This window comes from Tursiops truncatus, chromosome 5 (assembly GCF_011762595.2).
Source record: "Tursiops truncatus isolate mTurTru1 chromosome 5, mTurTru1.mat.Y, whole genome shotgun sequence".
In the NCBI taxonomy this organism is placed as follows: Eukaryota; Metazoa; Chordata; class Mammalia; order Artiodactyla; family Delphinidae; genus Tursiops; species Tursiops truncatus.
The window spans coordinates 110801734-110820926 of record NC_047038.1 but is presented as its reverse complement, the minus strand read 5'-3'; the positions used below and the strand labels follow the sequence as shown (position 1 = coordinate 110820926).

The window sequence follows — 19193 nt, the reverse complement described above, 5'->3', positions numbered from 1 at the left end:
CCAGCCTGGAATGAAAGATCATTTCACTAATGTGTTGGCTTCTGCTCGGAGACCTTGCAAATGAGGTTTTAAAATCTTTCCTTCCGGTGCAAACTTCTGATTTGATGCCGACATCATAAAAGCCATCGTCAAATATCTTGGTATTTGGGGGATTTAATCATTTCAGAGAAGCAGTCATTTCTTTTCCTGATGTGTATCCTCCCTCAAATGCTAAATTATGCTCTGTGCTCCCAGAGCCTGGAATCGGGCACTTGTATTGCGAGCACTGCCCAGAGCCTGACCTGCCTATGGTTTGCAAGAAATGTTTGTTAGAGGCAGACGTTCTCTGGTGACTGGTGCAGCTGTTGTCGAATTTTAACAGTTAAGGCCCTAAGTCCCCTCCCCCATTTCTGAAATGTTTGTGCTTTTCTGCTGCCAAAAAGTTTTTTTTAATATGCATGGCGCGTGGAGTCTGGTATTGGAGACGATCGGGTCACAGTTTGAATCCCAAGCAGCATATACCACTGATTTGTTACATTTTCAGAAAAATGAACTCTGTAAAGTGTACGCATACACAGAAATGGTCATAATTTCATGTTATTGAGGGTTTATTCCTCCCCATCGTGAAAGCTACACGGTCTTTCCCTGACGTGCAGACCTGTTTTGCCAAGGCAAGAGTGTTGTTAGTGGAGAGAATTCGCTCGTCACCTTCACAAATGTGTGTTCCACTCCACCTGCCCCGCCCCCAGGCAGGAGACTTCCCATTGCCTTAGGAATACCAGGTAGCCTTCCAATGTCAGAAAGTTTTCGAGGATGAGTTTCTGAGCTAGCAGGAGGAAATCTCGGTGTTTTTAGTGAAACCCTCTTGTTTCCATTTCTTCCTTTTCTTTGAGAAGGAAACATTTCTCCTCAAAGGGAGGTTGGCTCTTTGGCCCCGAAGACAGAGAGGAGTCATGATGCTTTCAGTCTAGTGTGTGAAATTGGGAAGAGAGCAGAGAAAGAGATTCATATTTCTCTGTAATTTATTTCTGTTTTGGTAAATGTGGTTTCTGAGCTTTTCAGGAAGAGTAGACTTCTGCCTGCATTTTTGCAAACCACAGCTTGGCTTTCAGGAAACATGGCGCTTTAGGTGCTTTTTTATCATTGCTCAGCAGCTCCTTATTCAATAAAATCAGTGGTTTCTGATCATGCCAGTCTTGGTCATCAAAAATCCATAGTTAAAGGGGCAGGAGGAAGAAGGAATTACATAGTTTTGTTTGTTTTTTTTTAAATGCTTAAATTTGGGAAGTGGTAGGAGAGCACACTTGAAATATTCCATGTGTTCTTGCAGGCAATGGGCTTTTGAATTCTAAGATCACCTACCAGTTTTGATCGTTAACCCGAAGACTTTCTTAGCCAGGGTTCTCCTCTGAACCACAGAATACAAAAAATGACCTGGGTATTTTCTCAGTTTTCCCAAGGATGCTGTCAAGAACGGTGACATCTGAAATTTGACTCTGCAGGGTCCCGCATTGGCCTGCCATGATTCCAAGGATGCTGGCAGAAGACATTGGGCTCCTGGTCAGAGTCAAAGGACTGTACTAATCACAGCCGTAGCAGTCCTCAGAGTATTAATCCGAGTCCCAGTTGCCACAGGGTGATGCCCCGTGGCCCAGATAACACCTGCCTGTGGAGTGTTAGCAAGAGAGAAACCCAGAGCTCAGGAAAAACACATCTTTTATGACGGACAGTAAAGCCTGCTCTTCGCTCCAGAGGAAGACACAACTTTATCTTCCAAGGCTCTGTGCTCTAAAAGCATCCTTGAAAAGATAATCCATCCTTTGCTCGCTAGAAGTGCAGACACACCAGAGACCCGTATTGAATTGTCTCCCAACACATGGGTAGCTAGAACGGTTCTAGACATGCAGGAGAGGGGTTAATTCATTATGTAAATGGATGCCTTAGGACGCCTTCTCTCCGGAGGCCCAGGCTGAGAAAAACTGCTAGATCACACCGAGGGCCCAGGCTGAGAAAAACTGCTAGACCTTTGCTCTGGGCTGCCGTTTCCCAAATGCCTAGGGTTCCTCTAAAATGTTTTAAGTCAAAGAAGAGAAAGACAATGCCAGAAATTCTCCTTTAAAAGGAATACTTTACTGCTTTTTGAGAAAATTATAAGTATTATCTTTTAAAGAATTAAATAGTTAAAAAATATTTTTTGATCCTTATTACCAAAAAGCAAAATAAAACCCAAATTCTGGAAAGTAGGAGATGGTTTATATAAAGAAACTCATATTTACAATTTCTTGCCTTCCAAAAAAAAAATTGTTGGCAGGTTGCTTTTGGAGACACCTGTGAAACGTCATCTGGCCTCTGCTGGCTGAGGCGAGAATTCAGGTCTTAGGTCTTGAGTGTATTTAACCGCTTCCTACCTCATCCCCATTCCTTCCCAGCGAAGAAGCCCATGGAAATTTTCTTGTATCCTCATGGCTCCTTGGCTCCATTTCCTGAACTTTGTTTGGCTGGGCAGGTCTCCTCTTTCACAGGACTTAGTTCTCTACATGACTTAGGATACCTCCTCCCCATATTAGAGGCGAACATGAATAGTCCAGTCTGCAAAGTTCATGCCCACAGAGAAGTCCCGAGCGGAGGCTTCTGAGATACTGTGGGGAAACCCAGGGACTCAAATACAGAAATTTAGGTCTAAGTGGGAAGCCTGAAAAGACTCTCTTGGTGAACCAGTGAGTGTGGGATCACATAGCACATCTGTGTGTTGACAGAAAACAGAAAACTCACCGAGAACAAACCAAGAAGCAAGAAAGGTTCATGTTGCGAGCTTGACTCTGGACAAGGATGGGTGACTCTGAGTTCCTGTTTTGGGACAGGGTAGAGAAAGCCGAGCTAAGGATAGGCCCTTACCTTCTAAACCTGCTATTCCAACAATTCTTTCACTTGCCAGGAGGGGTATTTTCCCTTTACAAAAAAACAAAACATTTCTTTTTATTTTATTTTATTTTTTTTTTTGCGGTACGCGGGCCTCTCACTATTGTGGCCTCTCCCGTTGCGGAGCACAGGCTCCGGACACGCAGGCTCAGCGGCCATGGCTCACGGGCCCAGCCGCTCCGCGGCATGTGGGATCTTCCCGGACCGGGGCACGAACCCGCGTCCCCTGCATCGGCAGGCGGACTCTCAACCACTGCACCACCAGGGAAGCCCAACATTTCTTTTTAAAAGAAAGATGTGAGGATGAAGCAGATCATAGCTGTAAAATTTATGACCTTTGCCTTTAAAGAGCCTTATAGATACACACACTGTGAGCTTCTCTTCATCCCGCAGCTGTCCTCCCGCTCAGCAGATAGATGGCCGTCGTTTCATCACCTGACGATTTATGACCAGGAAGGGTTGGTTCGGGTCGGGTGAACCACCTCATCCTCCACCACCACCAGCACCCACCAACGCCTTGAGTAATTGCTGGGAGATAACATGTCAGTTGTTTGGCCAACTATGGTCTTAAATTCTCTGTCAGAGCTTCACTCACGCCATCCTCTCCCTTCCTGATTAGTAAGAAGAACTCATTAAAGTTTCATTTTCTGCTGAAGAATGGGGTGACTTTTGCTGTTGGTGATACAGATCACCTTGAGATTTCTAGGTGTCTTCGCTTGGTGTGAAGTAGGTTTTATGACTTCCAGATGAATGGCTGGATAGGGGGACTGTAAATAAGCTGTTCAGAGAATAATGTTTTTAAAATGTTCCTCCTTCCCCCCCTTTTCTGATCAGAGTAAAGGCAACCTTCTGTGTGCTAAATACCTATCAAGTCAGTAATGCAATATTTCACGGCCCTGCTGTATAATACTCAGCTGTAGTGTTAGCACGTGTGAACTGGCTGCTTCAGATGTGGCTTGAAGACTTCCTGTGCCGAGCCCTCTGCCCGGCTTTGTGAATCTGCACAACGAGTTAACCCACCTGCTCTCAATCCAGAGGCGAGAGAAATGTCTGAAACCAACACAGAACAACTCATGCTGATCGGCCCTCCCGTTTATTGGTGTGACGGGCCTTCAGAGAAGGTCTGTGACTTAGAGAGCCCAGAGGAGAAGAACTGGGGGAGGCAGCTGGAGCTGAGCCGGGGGGAGGGGACAGATTGGAGCCAGCAGAGGAGCGGAAGAGCCTGAGGGGGGAGGAGGGGAAGTCAGGGGAGCAGAGCTGTGGGCTGAGCCTCCAGGCTGCCAGGGCAGGTGGGAGAGCACACCTGTTCCTGGGGAGGCACATGGGGTGGACTGGGTCTTACCCAGGTGGCTGAATGTGGCTGACGGAACTGGCCGAATGGGAGGCCTGGGGCTAGGGCCTTGTCTAGGAGAGCTCTGCCCTGACACCGGCATGAGCAGTGAGATTGGGATCGTCTCCTGTTCTTGACGAGAGCGTAGAGAAAGGAACAGCCTGGGAGCTTTTTGCAGTAAAAATGGACAGGATGTGGTGTTAGTCCTGCTTTAGAAGAAGAATCAAAGGTAACACTCGGTAATATGGAAGGACACGGAAGCTGCTTGTAGAAACTGGTTTTAGCCAAAGAGGGTGAATTTGAGGTGAGGGGCATCGGGGTATAGCAGCATTGAATACATATGTGTTGAAAATGTACTTGAGTAAAACGAGAAGCTTTCAGCACTGTGCTTTGAAAGCAAGCTTCGTAGACCATCGTCACAAGCCTCCAGTTTTGAAATCATTGAAGAATAATTTATTCAGATCAACATGTATTTATCGAACCCTCCACGTTTAGAAGCCCCTCCATGGGTCTGTCTACTGACCTTTTTACATTAACTTATTTTCAAAATTGGCAACTACTAGGGAATGTTAAGGTCACCAAAGATTTACTGTTCATTGGTTTCTCCCTTAAAGGCTAGTCTTTGGTCCACTCTACAGGAATCTTGATTCCCAGTGGCATTCTGTTCTGAGTTGCCACATGTATATGACCAGATGAAAGAGCTTTATTTTTTTATTGAAGTGTAGTTGCTTTACAATATTGTGTTAGTTTCTACTGTACAGCAAAGTGAATCAGCTATATGTATACGTATATCCCCTCTTTTTTGGATTTCCTTCTCATTTAGGTCACCACAGAGCATTGAGTTGAGTTCCCTGTTCTATACAACAGTAGGTTCTCATTAGTTATCTATTTTATGCATAGTATCAATGGTGTATATATGTCAGTCCCAGTCTCCCGGTTCATCCCATCCCCGCTTGGTATCCATACCTTTCTCCTCTATGTCTGTGTCTCTATTTCTGCTTTGTAAATAAGATCTTCTATACCAATTTTTTCAGATTCCACACATATGCCTTAATATATGATATTTGTTTTTCTCTTTCTGACTTACTTCACTCTGTATGACAGTCTCTAGGTACATCCACATCTCTACAAATGACCCAATTTTGTTCCTTTTTATGGCTGGGTAATATTCCATTGTATATATGTACCACATCTTCTTTATCCATTCATCTGTCGATGGGCATTTATGTCGCTTCCCTGTTATGGCTGTTGTAAATAGTGCTGCAGTGAACATTGGGGTGCATGTGTCTTTTTGAATTATGGTTTTCCTCTGGGTATATGCCCAGTCGTGGGATTGCTGGGTCATATGGTAGTTTTATTTTTAGTTTTCTAAGGAATCTCCGTACTGTTCTCCGTAATGGCTGTACCAATTTAGACATTAAAAGGCCACTGTTGAATATTTAGAGCTATAGGTCGTGGGCTTGACTGTAGATTCTTGTGACTTTCCTTATAAGCAGAAAACATGAATACCTCAAAAGTCCAAGCAACTAGTTTTGGCCGTTGGATTCTGGTGTTGTAATTAGTGCACCAGTATGGTGCTAGGTTGGACAAGACTAGATCTTCTCCACAAACCTGAAGAAGTACAATGAGGCATCTCTAGTTTTGGGGTGTGGCTCTTGGGGCTACAGACCTGGGAGGAGGTGGAGAGGACCCTGTCCATTTCAGTCATCAGGAGAGAGAAAGGAACTATCACCCTAGCCATTGAGGGATGGGGTGTCATGTATTTGGTGTTCCGTGGCCTTTATACTATTAATCCTGTTCTTCAAACTTCCACACTTAGCCCAGGCCAGGCCCGATCATCGACCGTCCAGTGGCTTAACCCTCAGTCACCAGCCACACCTAGCTGCAACCCAGCCGCTACACCTCCTTCACCCAAGCTGTCATCTTTCCCCCTCTCTCTTCCTGCCACCGTAGCGGACAAGCCACCTGAAAGGTATGTGGTTTGGAGTGTGATGTAGAATGTGAGGGCGGCACACAGAGGGGCTTGATCAACCTGAGCAGCTTCTTGTGCTCCCCACATGGAAGAAGCTTCTGGTCTCCTGGACTTCGTGGACAACATTTGCAACCTTGCCTTAGACTTAAAGGTTCAAGTACGTTCTTAGAGATTTGCCTTACGTGAGACCTGCTTGAACCTACTCTTTCTGGTGCTGGTTGTGCATTTATGAAACCACGTGTTTTGCAAGAACTTTTTATACGTGAATAGAAAGCACACGGTTTGTTTTAAAGGAAGGTAAATGGGGCACTGGAAACTGTAATTAACACAGCTCTTTAATGGGCCAGTGGTGCAGAGGCCAGAGGTGCTGACCCTGTAGCAAAGCCCTTCCTCCGGGACAGCAGGCCGAGGCTCTTCTCCCCATCAGTGGCTTCCCCTGCTCCGGTGAGGTGGGCTGCTTCCTTCTGCCTCGGCGTGCATCTGGCTGACAGCCTGCTTTCCATCCTTCCCCAGTGTGTTCTTTTCCCACAAGAACACACAGGATGTTTTGACAAGTGTCGAGAAGCCGAGCCTGATGTACCTTTTGGGGGCGAGACCCAGCTGAGAGCAATGAGCCCCTTCCAGGGTGGCGTGAAAGCAGAGCCTCACCGTAGACTGATGGGCGTCCGAGGTGCGTGGCTGGAGCCTCTTACTGCCCATGTGCCTCTGCCCTTCAATGCCTCGCCTTCGGTCTCAAGACACCGGTGCTTTTCCTTAATAGATAAACCGAGATGCTTCAGAAATAAACATGCCCTGTGGTTCTAATAACGCTGAGTGAGAGGGAAGGGCATCCCACTGAGCGGAGAGGAGCAGTAGGTGAAGAGGTTCAGGGAAAGCTTCTCGGAGAGGCTCCCTAAAGAAAGATTGGGGTTTGAAACCTGTCATTTACTTGACAGTCAAGTGCTGTGGTTTGCCCGATGTTCCCTTTCCCGCTGATTTCCTTTTTGGAAGGAGCTGCCGTGCTGGTGACATAGAAATGAGATTTGGGCAGTGTGGGCGGGGGAAAGGTGAGGTTTCTCATGTTTCACTTGGTGCCTTGCATGTTCCCTCTTTAGCCTCATCAGTCGGAAGGCCCGGGCAGTGTACCCGTGTGAAGCAGAACACAGCTCGGAATTGTCTTTTGAAATAGGAGCGATTTTTGAGGATGGTAAGTGTTAGTGGGAGCTTTGTGGGAGGCTGTCTTCTGCCGGCGCAGAGGGTCTACCACCCAGAGCACGCAGGCGGTCCCTGGCTGTGGGTTTGTCAGGAGTACAAGTCTGTCCCTTGATGCTTTGGACGGGCGAGAGCCTGCCCACCTGGCTCCCAGGAACCGAACGCCAGGGGGCTGTGGGTGCCCACTTCCACTTTAATCTTGGTTATTCCCCAACTCTTGTAACTCTTGAGGGTCTTCGTTTGGGATATCTTTCTCCTGATGTAGAGAAGCCGGTGCCACTTGGAGTCAAGAAATGTTTGTGATTTGCATCCTCTGTTTTCCTCCCTCATCGTCCCCACCCTAGCCTCCTAAATGCTCCAGGTTCACCAGCTCTGTGCTACAGACAAGTGCTTTGTCGACCAATTTTGGTTTATCATTCCCTTACCATTCTTTTGCTTTACATGAGTTTCGCTTGTTTGCATAGTGCATGAATCTCTAGATAGGGGTACTGATTCTGCATACTGAAACCAGGGTATAGATTTTTGTTTGCATGTTTAATAGTCACACACAAGCATTGAGGGGCTATGCCCGGCTTCAGATTGCACAAATTCCTCCCATGGTTCAGTGTACATCTCTTCCCTCCCCCTTGATTTCTTCCTTCCCCGTCCTCCTCATTATGAAATTCATTGGTTGCTATGGAAACAGTGATGTTGTGTGGGGGCAGAGCTGCCCAAAAGGGTTCTGGAGAGGCAGCAAGAACCTTTGATGCTTGGAATGGAATGGTTGATTAGCCAGAATGTTTGGAATATACGGAGTATATCAACACAACGCCTGGTGCTATATTGTCAGTAATGCGGCATGAGCTGATGATTGTTTTTTAGAAAGCGAGTTGCCTCATTTGGAGTAGATTTCTATATCTGTGTGATACGTACTCTGGAGAGCCAGAGACTCCTGATAGTGTCAGAAAACAAACAACAAAAAACCCCACATATGACAGCATTATACTTCGTGGAGAAATTTTGCTCTTGGAGTAGAAGCAAGAACAGTCCTCTGTCACCATAACATACATGCATGCAGTTTTGGCAGGAGAGTCAGTTAGCGGCCCTCCTCCAGGCCTGGCATGTACGGGCACCCACATGGCAGAAGGGAAAGCGGAGAGCACTGAAACCCACCGTTTAGGAAATGAGGGTGAATCTTGACGCTGTGTGGTTGATTAGATATGTTCGGGGCCTCAGAACACAGTATTGTTCATGTGATACTTACCTTGGTGGAAGGTGTATCTGTTAGATTGCCTTTGGCTGCAAGTAACAGATAGAGCTGGTTAAATCAGTCACAAAAGCGAATTCGCTCACGCACTAAGAAGTCTGCACGTGGGGAGCTCCAGGGGCTGGTTAATCACCTTTTCAAAGATGTCACCCAAGACCGCAGTGTTTCCATCTCTGCTTATGGACAGGAGCCCCTGGCTGCTTCCCCAGTGCGGGTGGGATGGCTGTCCCAGTTCCAGGCCTCATGGCCACACTCAACCCCAGCAGAAGGGGGTTGCCTCATCCTTGTGTTCTTTTTTGAAGCATGAGAAAACTCTTTCAGAACATCCTTCCTAGGTGACCTGCTCTCACGTCTCAATAGCAAGAATGAGGTCATGTGCTCCCCTTAAAGTCATTGCCAGCCAGGACTTCAGATCAATCAGCACCACACTGGGACCAGGGGCTTCTCCTCTGGGCACGCAGACATGGGAATGGGGGTCAGGACCCCAATCAAATCCGGTTCTGCCAACTTGGATATTGGGAAAGGCCGGTAGATGTCTGACGCGGGACACTGAAGTTCTGCACTTTTAAAGTCCCTCGGTGACTTGCAGGAGACCTCCTAAGAAAAATAGTGTGTGCGTAGGTGTGTGTGTGTGTGTGTGTGTGTGTGTGTCTGTCTGTCTGTCTGTCTGTCTGTCTGTCTGTCTCTGTCTCTCTCTGTATATACTCATATGCATGTATACACACACATACAGGCATACACACACATATCTCAGTGTGTTTCGGGAACAGGAGAGTGATTGATAGCAGGTAGCTATCAACTCTGCACTTATTTTGCCTGAGGTCAGTTGGCTTTTCCACTTTCTCTGTGACCCTGGACAAGTTCCTTAAGTTCTCTCTGCATCAGCCTCTCCGTCCTAATCCACAAGGATGTCCACACGTGTGGTGATGTGTCAGGGCAGCATTTTGGGTCACGTGTGCAGCACAGACATTGTGGAGGATGTTGCCAACCTTGGAGCCTCGCTTGGCGCACCGTGCACCCGGCTTCGTTTTGAGCCAAGGCACATACCACTCAGATTCCGGGCTCTGTGGCGCTGGTGTCCTCAGGTCCTCCCCCAGGCCAGCTGCTCTAGAGACGCTTGTTGATGTGTTGACACCTTCCCCATACAGGAGCACGTGCACATCTCATCTGATGTGAGCTCCTTGCCCTGCAGCCCCTGCATCCCACTCCTGTTGCCAAAGATACGCACGGGGACCACGATCGGAACCCACGTCCCCAAACTTACTGTTTCTTAGGGTGGTTCTTAAAGGTCACAGGAAATGGAAGACCCTTAAGCAGGATTTATTCTTTTCTGGGTGTTTGTACCTTCATCTTCTGTGCATAGTTGATCTCTTAGCAGAGACTTGATAACTAGTTAGAAGTGTTTGCTCGGAGCACGTCTAGTGATGCCTTTCTTGGAACGGCTGCGGCTCTTCCCTTCCGATGCCGGACGCAGGCCAGGCCGGAGCAGCAGCTCCCCTGGTCTCAGCTGCCGTTGCTCCAGGCGGCCACTGTTTATAGCTCAGCCACTGGAGTGTCGCTGGGAACATGTCCTTCCTGCAGACCAGGGATACGTAGCATCGCTGAAATACCTAAGACGTTTTTTCTGTGTCCATCTGGAGTCTTCCAGCTACCGTAAATGCTCTTGCTCTTGCCCGGCCAGCCGTTCTTGTCCCTCGTGCAGGCAACAAAGGAAATTGGCTTACGCCATTCAGTGGCCTTTGGAGTAGACAAAATCCAGGTCAGAGTGGCCCCTGGGCCGCATTGTCAGTAGTCACGTGGTTGCGAACATATACAACAGTAGGAAATCCTGACCCAGAGTGTGGAAGGGAAAGGGATCTTTAGTAATCACCTTGCCCCATAACTGTCCCTTGCTCTTCGCTCTTACCGTGTGGGCCTGGACTTGAGTTTAAATTCTAAGCTGAAGATTCATTTCTATAGTAGACGCACTAATGCTTAGCTGTTGTTCTGGGGCAGTGCCTCCCATATCCTCCAGGGGGCGCCGTGTGTAAGGTCTCAGGGCAGCTGATGTGCGTGTGTCAGCCAGAGGCCAGGGCCCTTTTCTCTGGGCCTGGGGAACCTCAGAAATACGTTACTTTGGTGACCAGTCAGTTCTGCTCTCTTTCCCGATAGGTTGCCCTGCAGCTTCCGGACCCACCAGTCCAAGCAGCGAGTGGTCTCCGTCCCAGGGCTGCCCGGCATTAGGATTTCCAAGGTCTGGCTCTCTCTGGGCAGGGAGGCTGGCTGCCTTGTTTGCCAGACTTTGTTCATTTCTAATCTGGAGACAGGATCTGTCCATTGTTTGGGGAGCAGGTGTGGCCCAGATTCATCTTTAAAAGCTGCTGGTGATTCATTTTAAAGTCCTCAGATATATAAAGAGCAATCCTTGGAAGACAGCTTGCCATTATCTTAGAAAGTTGACCCTCTTATAGACCCCACAGCCTAACAATTGTGTTCTTATATATATCCCTAACATGAGGGACTCTTAGAAACTCATTTTAAGTAAAAAAAATTAAGTGCAAGAAGCTTCTATAGTGTATGATTCTGGTTCAACTCACAAACAAACAAAATAAGTAGTATATTATTAGGGATCTAAACGTACGTGATGAACCTGTGTTTGAACCATCGCTGGGGTAAGACAGTGAGAAACACAGCATGGAAGCTGCCGATCCCCTTGGAGCAGGGGGAGGGTGTGAGGGGGGAGGGCAGGACACAGGAATGAGCCCAGGACGGAGGCATCCATGTCGGCTGCAGTTCTTGAGTTGAGTGTGGGTTCCTGCTCTCTGTTGTGTAATGATGATTTAGATATTTCTCATTCATATTGTTTACATCATGCTAAAAAATACCCCAAGCTGAGACCAGATTCTGTTCTGGAGAAAGCTTCTCACAAAGTATTCTTGTCCCTAGCTCAGTGTCCTTGTTATGGGATAGTAAATCCGGAGGCCATGGAGAAACCACCGTGAGATACCACCTTACAACCTATTAGGATGGTCGTTATCAAAGATATGGAAAATAACGAGTGTTGGTGAGGATGTGAAGAAATTGGTACCCCAGTGCATGGCCGGTGGGAATGTAAAATGGTGCAGCTGCTGTGGAAAATAGTGGGGCAGGTCCTCAGAAATTAATCATAGAATTACCATGTAGTCCAGTCATTCCTCTTCTGGATCTGTAGCCCAAAGAGTTGAAAGCAGAGACTCAAACAGATTTGTACACCCATGGGCATAGCTGCATTATTCACAATAGCCAAAAGGTTGGAACAGCCCACATGTCCGCCGACAGACGAATGGATAAACAAAATGGGGTCTCTACGTAGAATAGTGTATTCACCCATAAAAGGGATGGAATTCTGACACGTGCTGCAACATGGATGAACCTGGAGGACATTATGCTAAGTGAGATGACCCAGTCACCAAAGGACACAGATTGTATGATTCCACTGATATGAAATATCTGGAGTAGGCATAGGCTCATGAAGACAGAAAATAGAATAAAGGTTACCAGGAGCTTGGGGAGGGGGAGGGGGGAGGTAGTATTTAATGGGGACAGAATTTCAGTTTGGGAAGATGCAGAAGTTCTGGAAATGGAGAGTGGTGACGGTTATACAGCATTGTCAATGTACTTAATGCCACTGAACTGTGCACTTAAACATGGTTCCAGTGGTTACATATCTCCATATATGTGTTACATGTATTTTACCGCAAGTAGAAAAGATGATGATAGCAGGCAGTATTGGTGTGACCGTCATCACATACTCATCAGGTTCTTAAGGATGTGAGCCTTGCCCGGGGCCAACGCAGCTCGTGAGTGGCAGGACAGGGTCTCTGGCGTAGGCGGTAGCTGGCACGAGGTTAGTGCTCCCCAGTGTGTGCCACGTGAGTGCTGTACTCTTTGCCGCGTGTCGTGGGAGTCTTCAGTGAGCAGCCTCTTGGTGTGGGGCGTGGAGCTACCGACCTGCCCTGTCCCCACGGGAGATGGTGGCCAGGTGGCATCCCAGCATGCGGGGACGAGCGGATTCGGTCCTCATTCCTCTCCCATGGTCACTACCTCCCTGAGTGTTTGAGGAAAGGATCTACTCGGCCCCCGGACCCCCACCCCGCATTGCACGACCCCTGGGTGCCTTTCCCATAGAATCCAGTCCTTTTCCCCAACAGGGGCTATGCTCCGATGGCATTGCCAGCGTGGGATTAAGTGAGAGCCCTTAAAAACCCTGCTGTGAGGAACGATGTCGGGGTAAAAGGGTGCGAAGAAAGGGGTGCCGCCAGGTCACCTGGAGGGCGCATCTCTGGTTCATTTGTTTATTCGTCCTTTCAGCAAATCGTCCCGGTCTAGACTAGGAGGGAGGGTCCTGTGTGTGGGGGGAGGGAATGAGTAGGGGGCACATATGGTGGCTCTGACCTGATCTGGAACATTGGGAGTGGTCTCGGAGGGAGGGGATACCTCAGCTGGTATCTGAAGGGCAAGGAGGGTTGTCCAGGCATAAACGGGGAGGAAAGCAGAGGACCAGCCATGCAGAGGTTGGACTGTGGGTTGCTACACAGGAGTGGGTTGAACCCCGTTTGCTGAGTTGCCATCAGCATTGAAAAATAATAGAAAAGAGTGCATCACACCTAGTGAGGAAGTGCTGTTCCGTGAAGCGCTTGTGTATTGGGCACGTGGACGTGTGTGCTGGGTTCCAGCTACACAGTCAGCCGTCTTCTGATGGGCTGCGGTCATGGCTGCCTTGCTGGGCCAGCTCCTGACTTGCTCTGCTGATCCAGCCCGCACCTCCCCTCTCTTCTACATGCACGGCTGCCACATCTGCTCCTGGCCATGGCCGAGGCCTGAGTCGGGGCCTGCCCGCAGCTGGGGGTTACTGGATGCTTCTAAACCCTGGTGATGAATGTTTGGACCCTGTGCCCTTTGCTGTCTAGCCTGTGGTCCCTGTCCTGTGTGTCCGTCATGGCTCTTTGTGGAACGTGCTGGGCACTGTGCCCAGCTGTGGAAGGTCTCGCCCTGCCCTCAGGAGTTCCCCGTCCAGGTGGCAGTCAGACAGGTGCCCAGATGATGCCGGTGAGGCCTGGCAGGTGCCGAGAATGCCCGAGGAAGACTCCCCAGAGGACAGGGCATCTGGGGTCTCTGACGAGGAAGAATTCCCCGGTGAAGAAATCGGGAAAGGCATGTCAGCAGACGGCGGTGCTGCAGCTACAGAGGTTTAGAGGCTCGGCCGGGGCTTTCTCTGGATGATTCACTGTGGGTGACACGCATGAGGTGCTTGTGGGCGAGTGACTGGTGGCTCGGGAGGTGGCAGGGCCAGGTGCCCCGGCAAGCTTGGGTTTGTTCCTACAGACAGTGGATGTTAGGCAGGGCAGTGCCGTGTCCAGCTGTGTGTTCTGGAAGGTTCACTGAGCTCCTTTGTGCACTGTGGATTGGGAAGAACCTGACCGGAAGCTGGGGGACCGGTTAGGAGGCTGTGGCGTGAAGACAGGTGAAGGCTGGGGTGACCAGGGGGGCACCTATAAATAACTCTTGTGCAGATTTGTAACCAGACATCCCGGGAATGGCCCCCGTTTCGGTGTTGGTTGAGCCTTTAAGACCCACAGCGGTGCGGTGAGTTCCCAGGCGGAAAGTACCCGGGAGCATTTAAAAAGGATTTCTCTTCCTTTTCAGTGCAAACCTCAAGAGAACCTGGCTGGCTGGAAGGGACTTTGAATGGCAAGAGGGGCCTGATTCCACAGAATTACGTCAAGCTTCTGTAGCAACTGGCCCGTGAGGGCCCCGCTGCAGACCCTGGCCCCCGAGGACCTGCCTGTGGGGTGTGAGCACCGTCTTCCCCCCAGGTGAACCCACGGCCACCTGGACACACGGCAATGACAGATCACGGACTGGCACTCCAGGGGTGGGGGGGTGGTTTAATACTGCTAGACGTGGGGGGAGAGGGGACGCACAGCACAGAGCTGCGTAGGGCTGTGTGGATATGTGCAGCGGGAGAAGGATGTCCAGGTTAACAGGATGGACTGCATTTTCAAGCCTTGGAACTCGTGAGTTTTAATTTTCCCGTCTGCAGAGCGAGAGGAAGGGCAGCCTTCTGCCGGCCCGCCTGCCCCACTGGCGGCCACACCACCGGACACCCCCCCGCACACCTGAAAGGGAACTGCGTTTGCAGGACGTGCCCTTAACTCTGGTGTCGTGGAGGGGCTGCCGCGGGCGGGCGGTGCATTGGTCTAAACCCAGAGGGTAGCGGACAGAGGCTCCTTGCCGTATGGACAGCTGCCCTGGGGACCCCACACTCACTGGACTTAGGGCACCGGTGGACTCACAACAGGCTTTCTCCTCCATGCTGCTCACCTGTGTGCTGTTTCCCCAACCATCACCTTTCAGCCCTGAGCTCTCTGTACATGAAATAAAATATAATTTCCTATTGGATCTGTGTCCTCACGTGGGGAAGAGACTGTGGAATTCACTCACTGTAACATTTCACGATCTGGCAGCCGGTGGGTGGGGAGGCACTGTCCCCTGGTGTTGGCACGTGTGCACTCACAGGCAGGATGGGTCACCCAGGAGCCTTGCCGCTTCGGAGCGGGGCGTGTTTCTGGGGGCAGCGGTCTTCTCTGACAGGTGAGATCCTGGCGGGCCCCCTCCACTGCCTCAGCTGGCCTCTCCCGCGTGTCCTGCAGGAACCCGGGCCAGGATGGGGCTGGGGCGCTGCCCCCCAGGGCTTTGTGTGTGAGACCCTCCCTCCCAGTGACCTTCAGTGTACAGCCCTGTCCCCACCCCACACTCCCTATGTTTTCCAGGCCTTGACGCTCACGTCTCCATCTGGATCTAAGCCGGGCTGCGGGGCGGCGGGTCAGGCATTCGGACCGGTCCTGGAGGAACCTCGGCCATGCCCCTGCAATGGATGCTTTGTTGTTTGTCTTGTCAGTCTCCGACTCCCAGGCACAGGCTATACCGACCTCTCCGGGAAGGGGGAACGTCTCTGTCCCCTGACCTGGAGTCCCTGGGATGTGGAGCTCATTTCTAGGGGCCTCAGGACTGTGCAGCCAGCCCTGCCCCAGGGCCCGCTCTGGGGGCCCGGCATGTCTGTCTTCCCCATGGGAGGCTCCTCGGCCTGTCACAGTTCTCCCCTAAGATTGTCACAGGAAGGATGTGTCCGTCGCCTCTTCCCCAGGTAAGATGATTCCAGAGCGCTGGTTATCCGTTTGGAACTCGCCTCCCCTGGACCAGGTAAGGTGTCAAGTTTGGGGTCAGGTGTGTAGAGGGGAACAGGCCCATTGAAAAGTATCCACGTTCTACCTAAAAAAAGTAAGGACACTCTCAGTGCAGCATAATTTAAAATACTGGATTGCAGGCCCAGTGGAGGGTTTGGGGGCTGCTGAAGAAACCAGGGCCCCATGACAATGGCCGGCCCTACGGCCAAGGGCCAGCCTGACCAGGGGGTGGGGATGGCATCGCCCCCCGTGTCCCCCGTGTTTCTGAGTTATCACTTCCTGCCCCTGCCCGCTGCTTAGGGATGTAGAAGAAAAACTTGGCCTGGGGCAAACGCTCCCATTTCCGTGGGAAAATACAAACTCATGGGCAGTTACAGTGAGTGGGCTCAGGTTAGCACTGGGAAGGATTTCCTGGCCATGTTCTTAATTGGTATATATCCATGGGGCAGTAAAAATATGACCCACCACACTGGGGCTTGATTTCTTTGCTCGCTTGAGGAAGACTTCGCTCATTCACCGTGAGGTGCACCCAACCTGCTGTTGCCACCAAACTGTTGTTAACTCCCAAAGTGCATTTATCACCACTTTCTTGGTCAAGAAAATTGCTGTGAGGTCTGGCTACCTGTGCGGTTTGGGGCAAATTAAGTTGACTCTGTGATTCTGTTCCTGCTTTCTAAAAAGAAAACGGTACTCAGAGGTTTTGGGTTGAAGTGCCTGAATACAAGAAGCATGCCCAGTACATAGTACGTGCTCAGTTAGCACGATGCCCAGTACATAGTACGTGCTCAGTTAGCACCATGCCCAGTACATAGTACGTGCTCAGTTAGCACTGCTAGTCCCCATGCTGTTACTGCTGTGAGTGTCACTTGCCTCTTTGTTGTCGGGGCAGCTGTGTTCTGTAGGATGACAGTGTGGCAAGGGTGAAGCCTCAGGACAGCACTGGCTGCAAGAGCTCCCCAAGCCCCAGCCCTGCCAACCCCTCCTGTGGTTGTTTCGGGAAGAACGGGGTCACGCCAGAGGGGAGCCAGGGGTGTATTCCTCTGCAGGTAGGACCAGTGTGGCCAGGTTGGCCACAGCCCCCAGCTAGGGAGCCTCCCTCTGGGCCTGGCCCAAAGAGTACTTAGTGACCAGATCAGGAAGTGTTCCCTTAACTAGCAGATCATCTTCATTTCCCCAGAGGAGAAATGGGGGGATGGGGTGATAGGTTTTTCTGTGTTTTTGCTGCATGGGTGTGGCCAATCCCCTGAGCGTCTGTTGAAGGCTGGCTGAGCAATGGCCCTGCCTCCCTCACGGCTCAGGACCCGCAGCCCCGCCTCGTTCAGCACCAGCTGCTTAGACCGGGTTTCGGCCTGTGTTCATTCAGAGGCACACGATGGGGCCGAGGGGTTTGGGCAAAAGAGGGCGCTCAGATTTTGTTTCTCGCGGTGGGGCTTGCATTTGATGGTGTCACCCCAAGGCTGGCCCTGGTGGTCTCTGTGCTTGGAAAGGAGATGCCAGGTGAGATCAGAGCCAAGTGGCCTAGGGGGGTCTGTCACCCCCCTTTCTTTGTAGTAGTAGAAACGTCTGTAGTTGGGAGTCTGGGTGGGGAAAGCAATGGATTGTCCGTACCGGTGGTGGGCATTCAACTCATTCTTTCTTTACGGGGACTGACTCAGCCAGGGGAAATGATCTCATTTTAACAGAGACTCTCGAGCAGAGAGCTTTGTTTAGATTCAGTAAGCTAGCCATGGTCTTTCTGCTCTACCATCTTGCCACTGGGGGCCGGTAGGGGACAATGGCTGTTACGAGTTGAATTGTGCAGCACCTTCCAAAATTCGTATGTTGAAGTCCTCACTTCAGTACCTCACAATGTGACCTCATTTGGCAGTAGGATCATGGCAGATGTAATTAGTTCAGATGAGGTCAGTAGGGTTGGGCTCTAATCCAATATGATTGGTGGCCTCATGAAAACGGGAAATTTGGACACGGAAACAAGTACAGAGGGAAGGCAGTGTGAAGACACACAGGGAAAAAATGGCCACGTACAAGCCAAGGAGAGGAGCCAGATACAGATGCTTTCCTCATGGCCTTGGAAGGAGCCAAGCCTGATGACCTCTTGATCTCAGACTTCTAGCCTCCCACACTGGGAGACAAGACATTTCTGTTGATTTTAAGTGCCTCACCCCCCGCCCTGCCCCCGGTTTGTAGTTCCTTGTTAACGACATTTCTAGGAAACAAATACAGTGACTAAAGTACGTGTTTTGAGTTAAAAAACAACCTATTTTGAAATTCTTTTTTCACTGTTTTATACCTTGGTGACCTTGGACGAGTTCACTTCACCCCTTTATGCATCAGTTTTCTTCTGTGAAATGGAGAGAGTGGTACCAACTTCACTGGGAGGTTGGGACAAATGATGATATTAAGTGCCTCAAGGGTACCTGGCAAGAAATACAGTTTAGTAACCGGGGAAGATGGGAGAGGGTAGCCGCAGGGTACCATGTTGGGGGGTGGGGTTAGTCTCTGCCACCCTTTTCATCTCCTAGCTATGCCTGCTTCCCTCCAGCGTACCTTCTCCGAGGCCGTACGTTGCTCTTTCCCTCTGCCCTATATTTTTCGCCCTTTCTCTGTCTTCCCAAGGGCACACGCTGCCTTTTTCATCTTGACCTTGTCTCCGTTCCCCGTTCGCTTTCGTGCTGGGCCCCTTCTCACTGGTTCTCCCCTTAAGACTCTCACAGCCAGGTTTGGTGACCCCTTCCTCAGCCAGAGTCCTGCGTGACTTTTTGAATCTTCCTGAGCTACCCGACTTTCTTTCCTCCCTCCTCTGGGAGGGAAGTTATTCCAGGAGAGTGTCCTCAAACAGCTTTCTGTCTCCTAGCTCTGCAAGTGTCTTCTCTGATGCTTGTCAGTACTCTTTTTCCTTGGCTGGCCTGGGTGGTACCTTACTGCTCCCCTATTTGGGTAACCCAGCACGTTCTCTTAATGCTTTAATGTCTGGCTAAAAGTATATCAGTCTGCTGGGTGGAGTACCTTGGAGAATTCTTTCCTATCAGAATATCAACTTGACTGGAAAATAGACTTTTGATTTTTGCCCAAAGAGAGACTGCATTTCGGATGGGCAGTCAGTGCATGGGATTCCTTTAGGCTGCTTGGTACCAATGCGTCAGTTTCTGAATTTTTCCTTCCTTGGAGGGCTTAGCGGCTGCAGGTGGAGCATCTCAGAGAGTGGGCGGAACACGATCCGACTCCGCTCAAGCCAGTTTTCACAAGAACCATGACCCTCTCTGGACCAGGCTGGACCAGGGCATGAAGATCCAAAGAAATGGCTTTTTCAGAATTTGGAAAACTTGGAAATCACTGTCTTGGCAACATACA

The 19193-nt window shown here is 50.1% G+C and overlaps 1 protein-coding gene across 6 annotated transcripts in view; it reads left to right on the top strand.

The window, feature by feature from the left end:
- The window catches only part of ARHGAP10 (Rho GTPase activating protein 10), a 326473-nt gene extending 311416 nt beyond the window's left edge, over positions 1 to 15057 (top strand). For 3 of the 6 annotated variants that reach the window (XM_019926557.3, XM_073805517.1, XM_019926556.3), the window contains 3 exons: positions 6048 to 6200; positions 7295 to 7386; positions 14302 to 15057. In XM_019926557.3, coding sequence (XP_019782116.1) covers positions 6048 to 6200; positions 7295 to 7386; positions 14302 to 14390 — 334 coding nt within the window. In that variant the 3' untranslated portion in view covers positions 14391 to 15057. Of the gene's footprint in view, positions 1 to 3291; positions 5095 to 6047; positions 6201 to 7294; positions 7387 to 14301 lie in introns of those variants that run through there. The other 3 variants (XR_012332146.1, XR_012332145.1, XR_012332144.1) reach the window with 3 other exon arrangements.
- The last annotated feature ends 4136 nt before the right edge of the window (positions 15058 to 19193 follow it).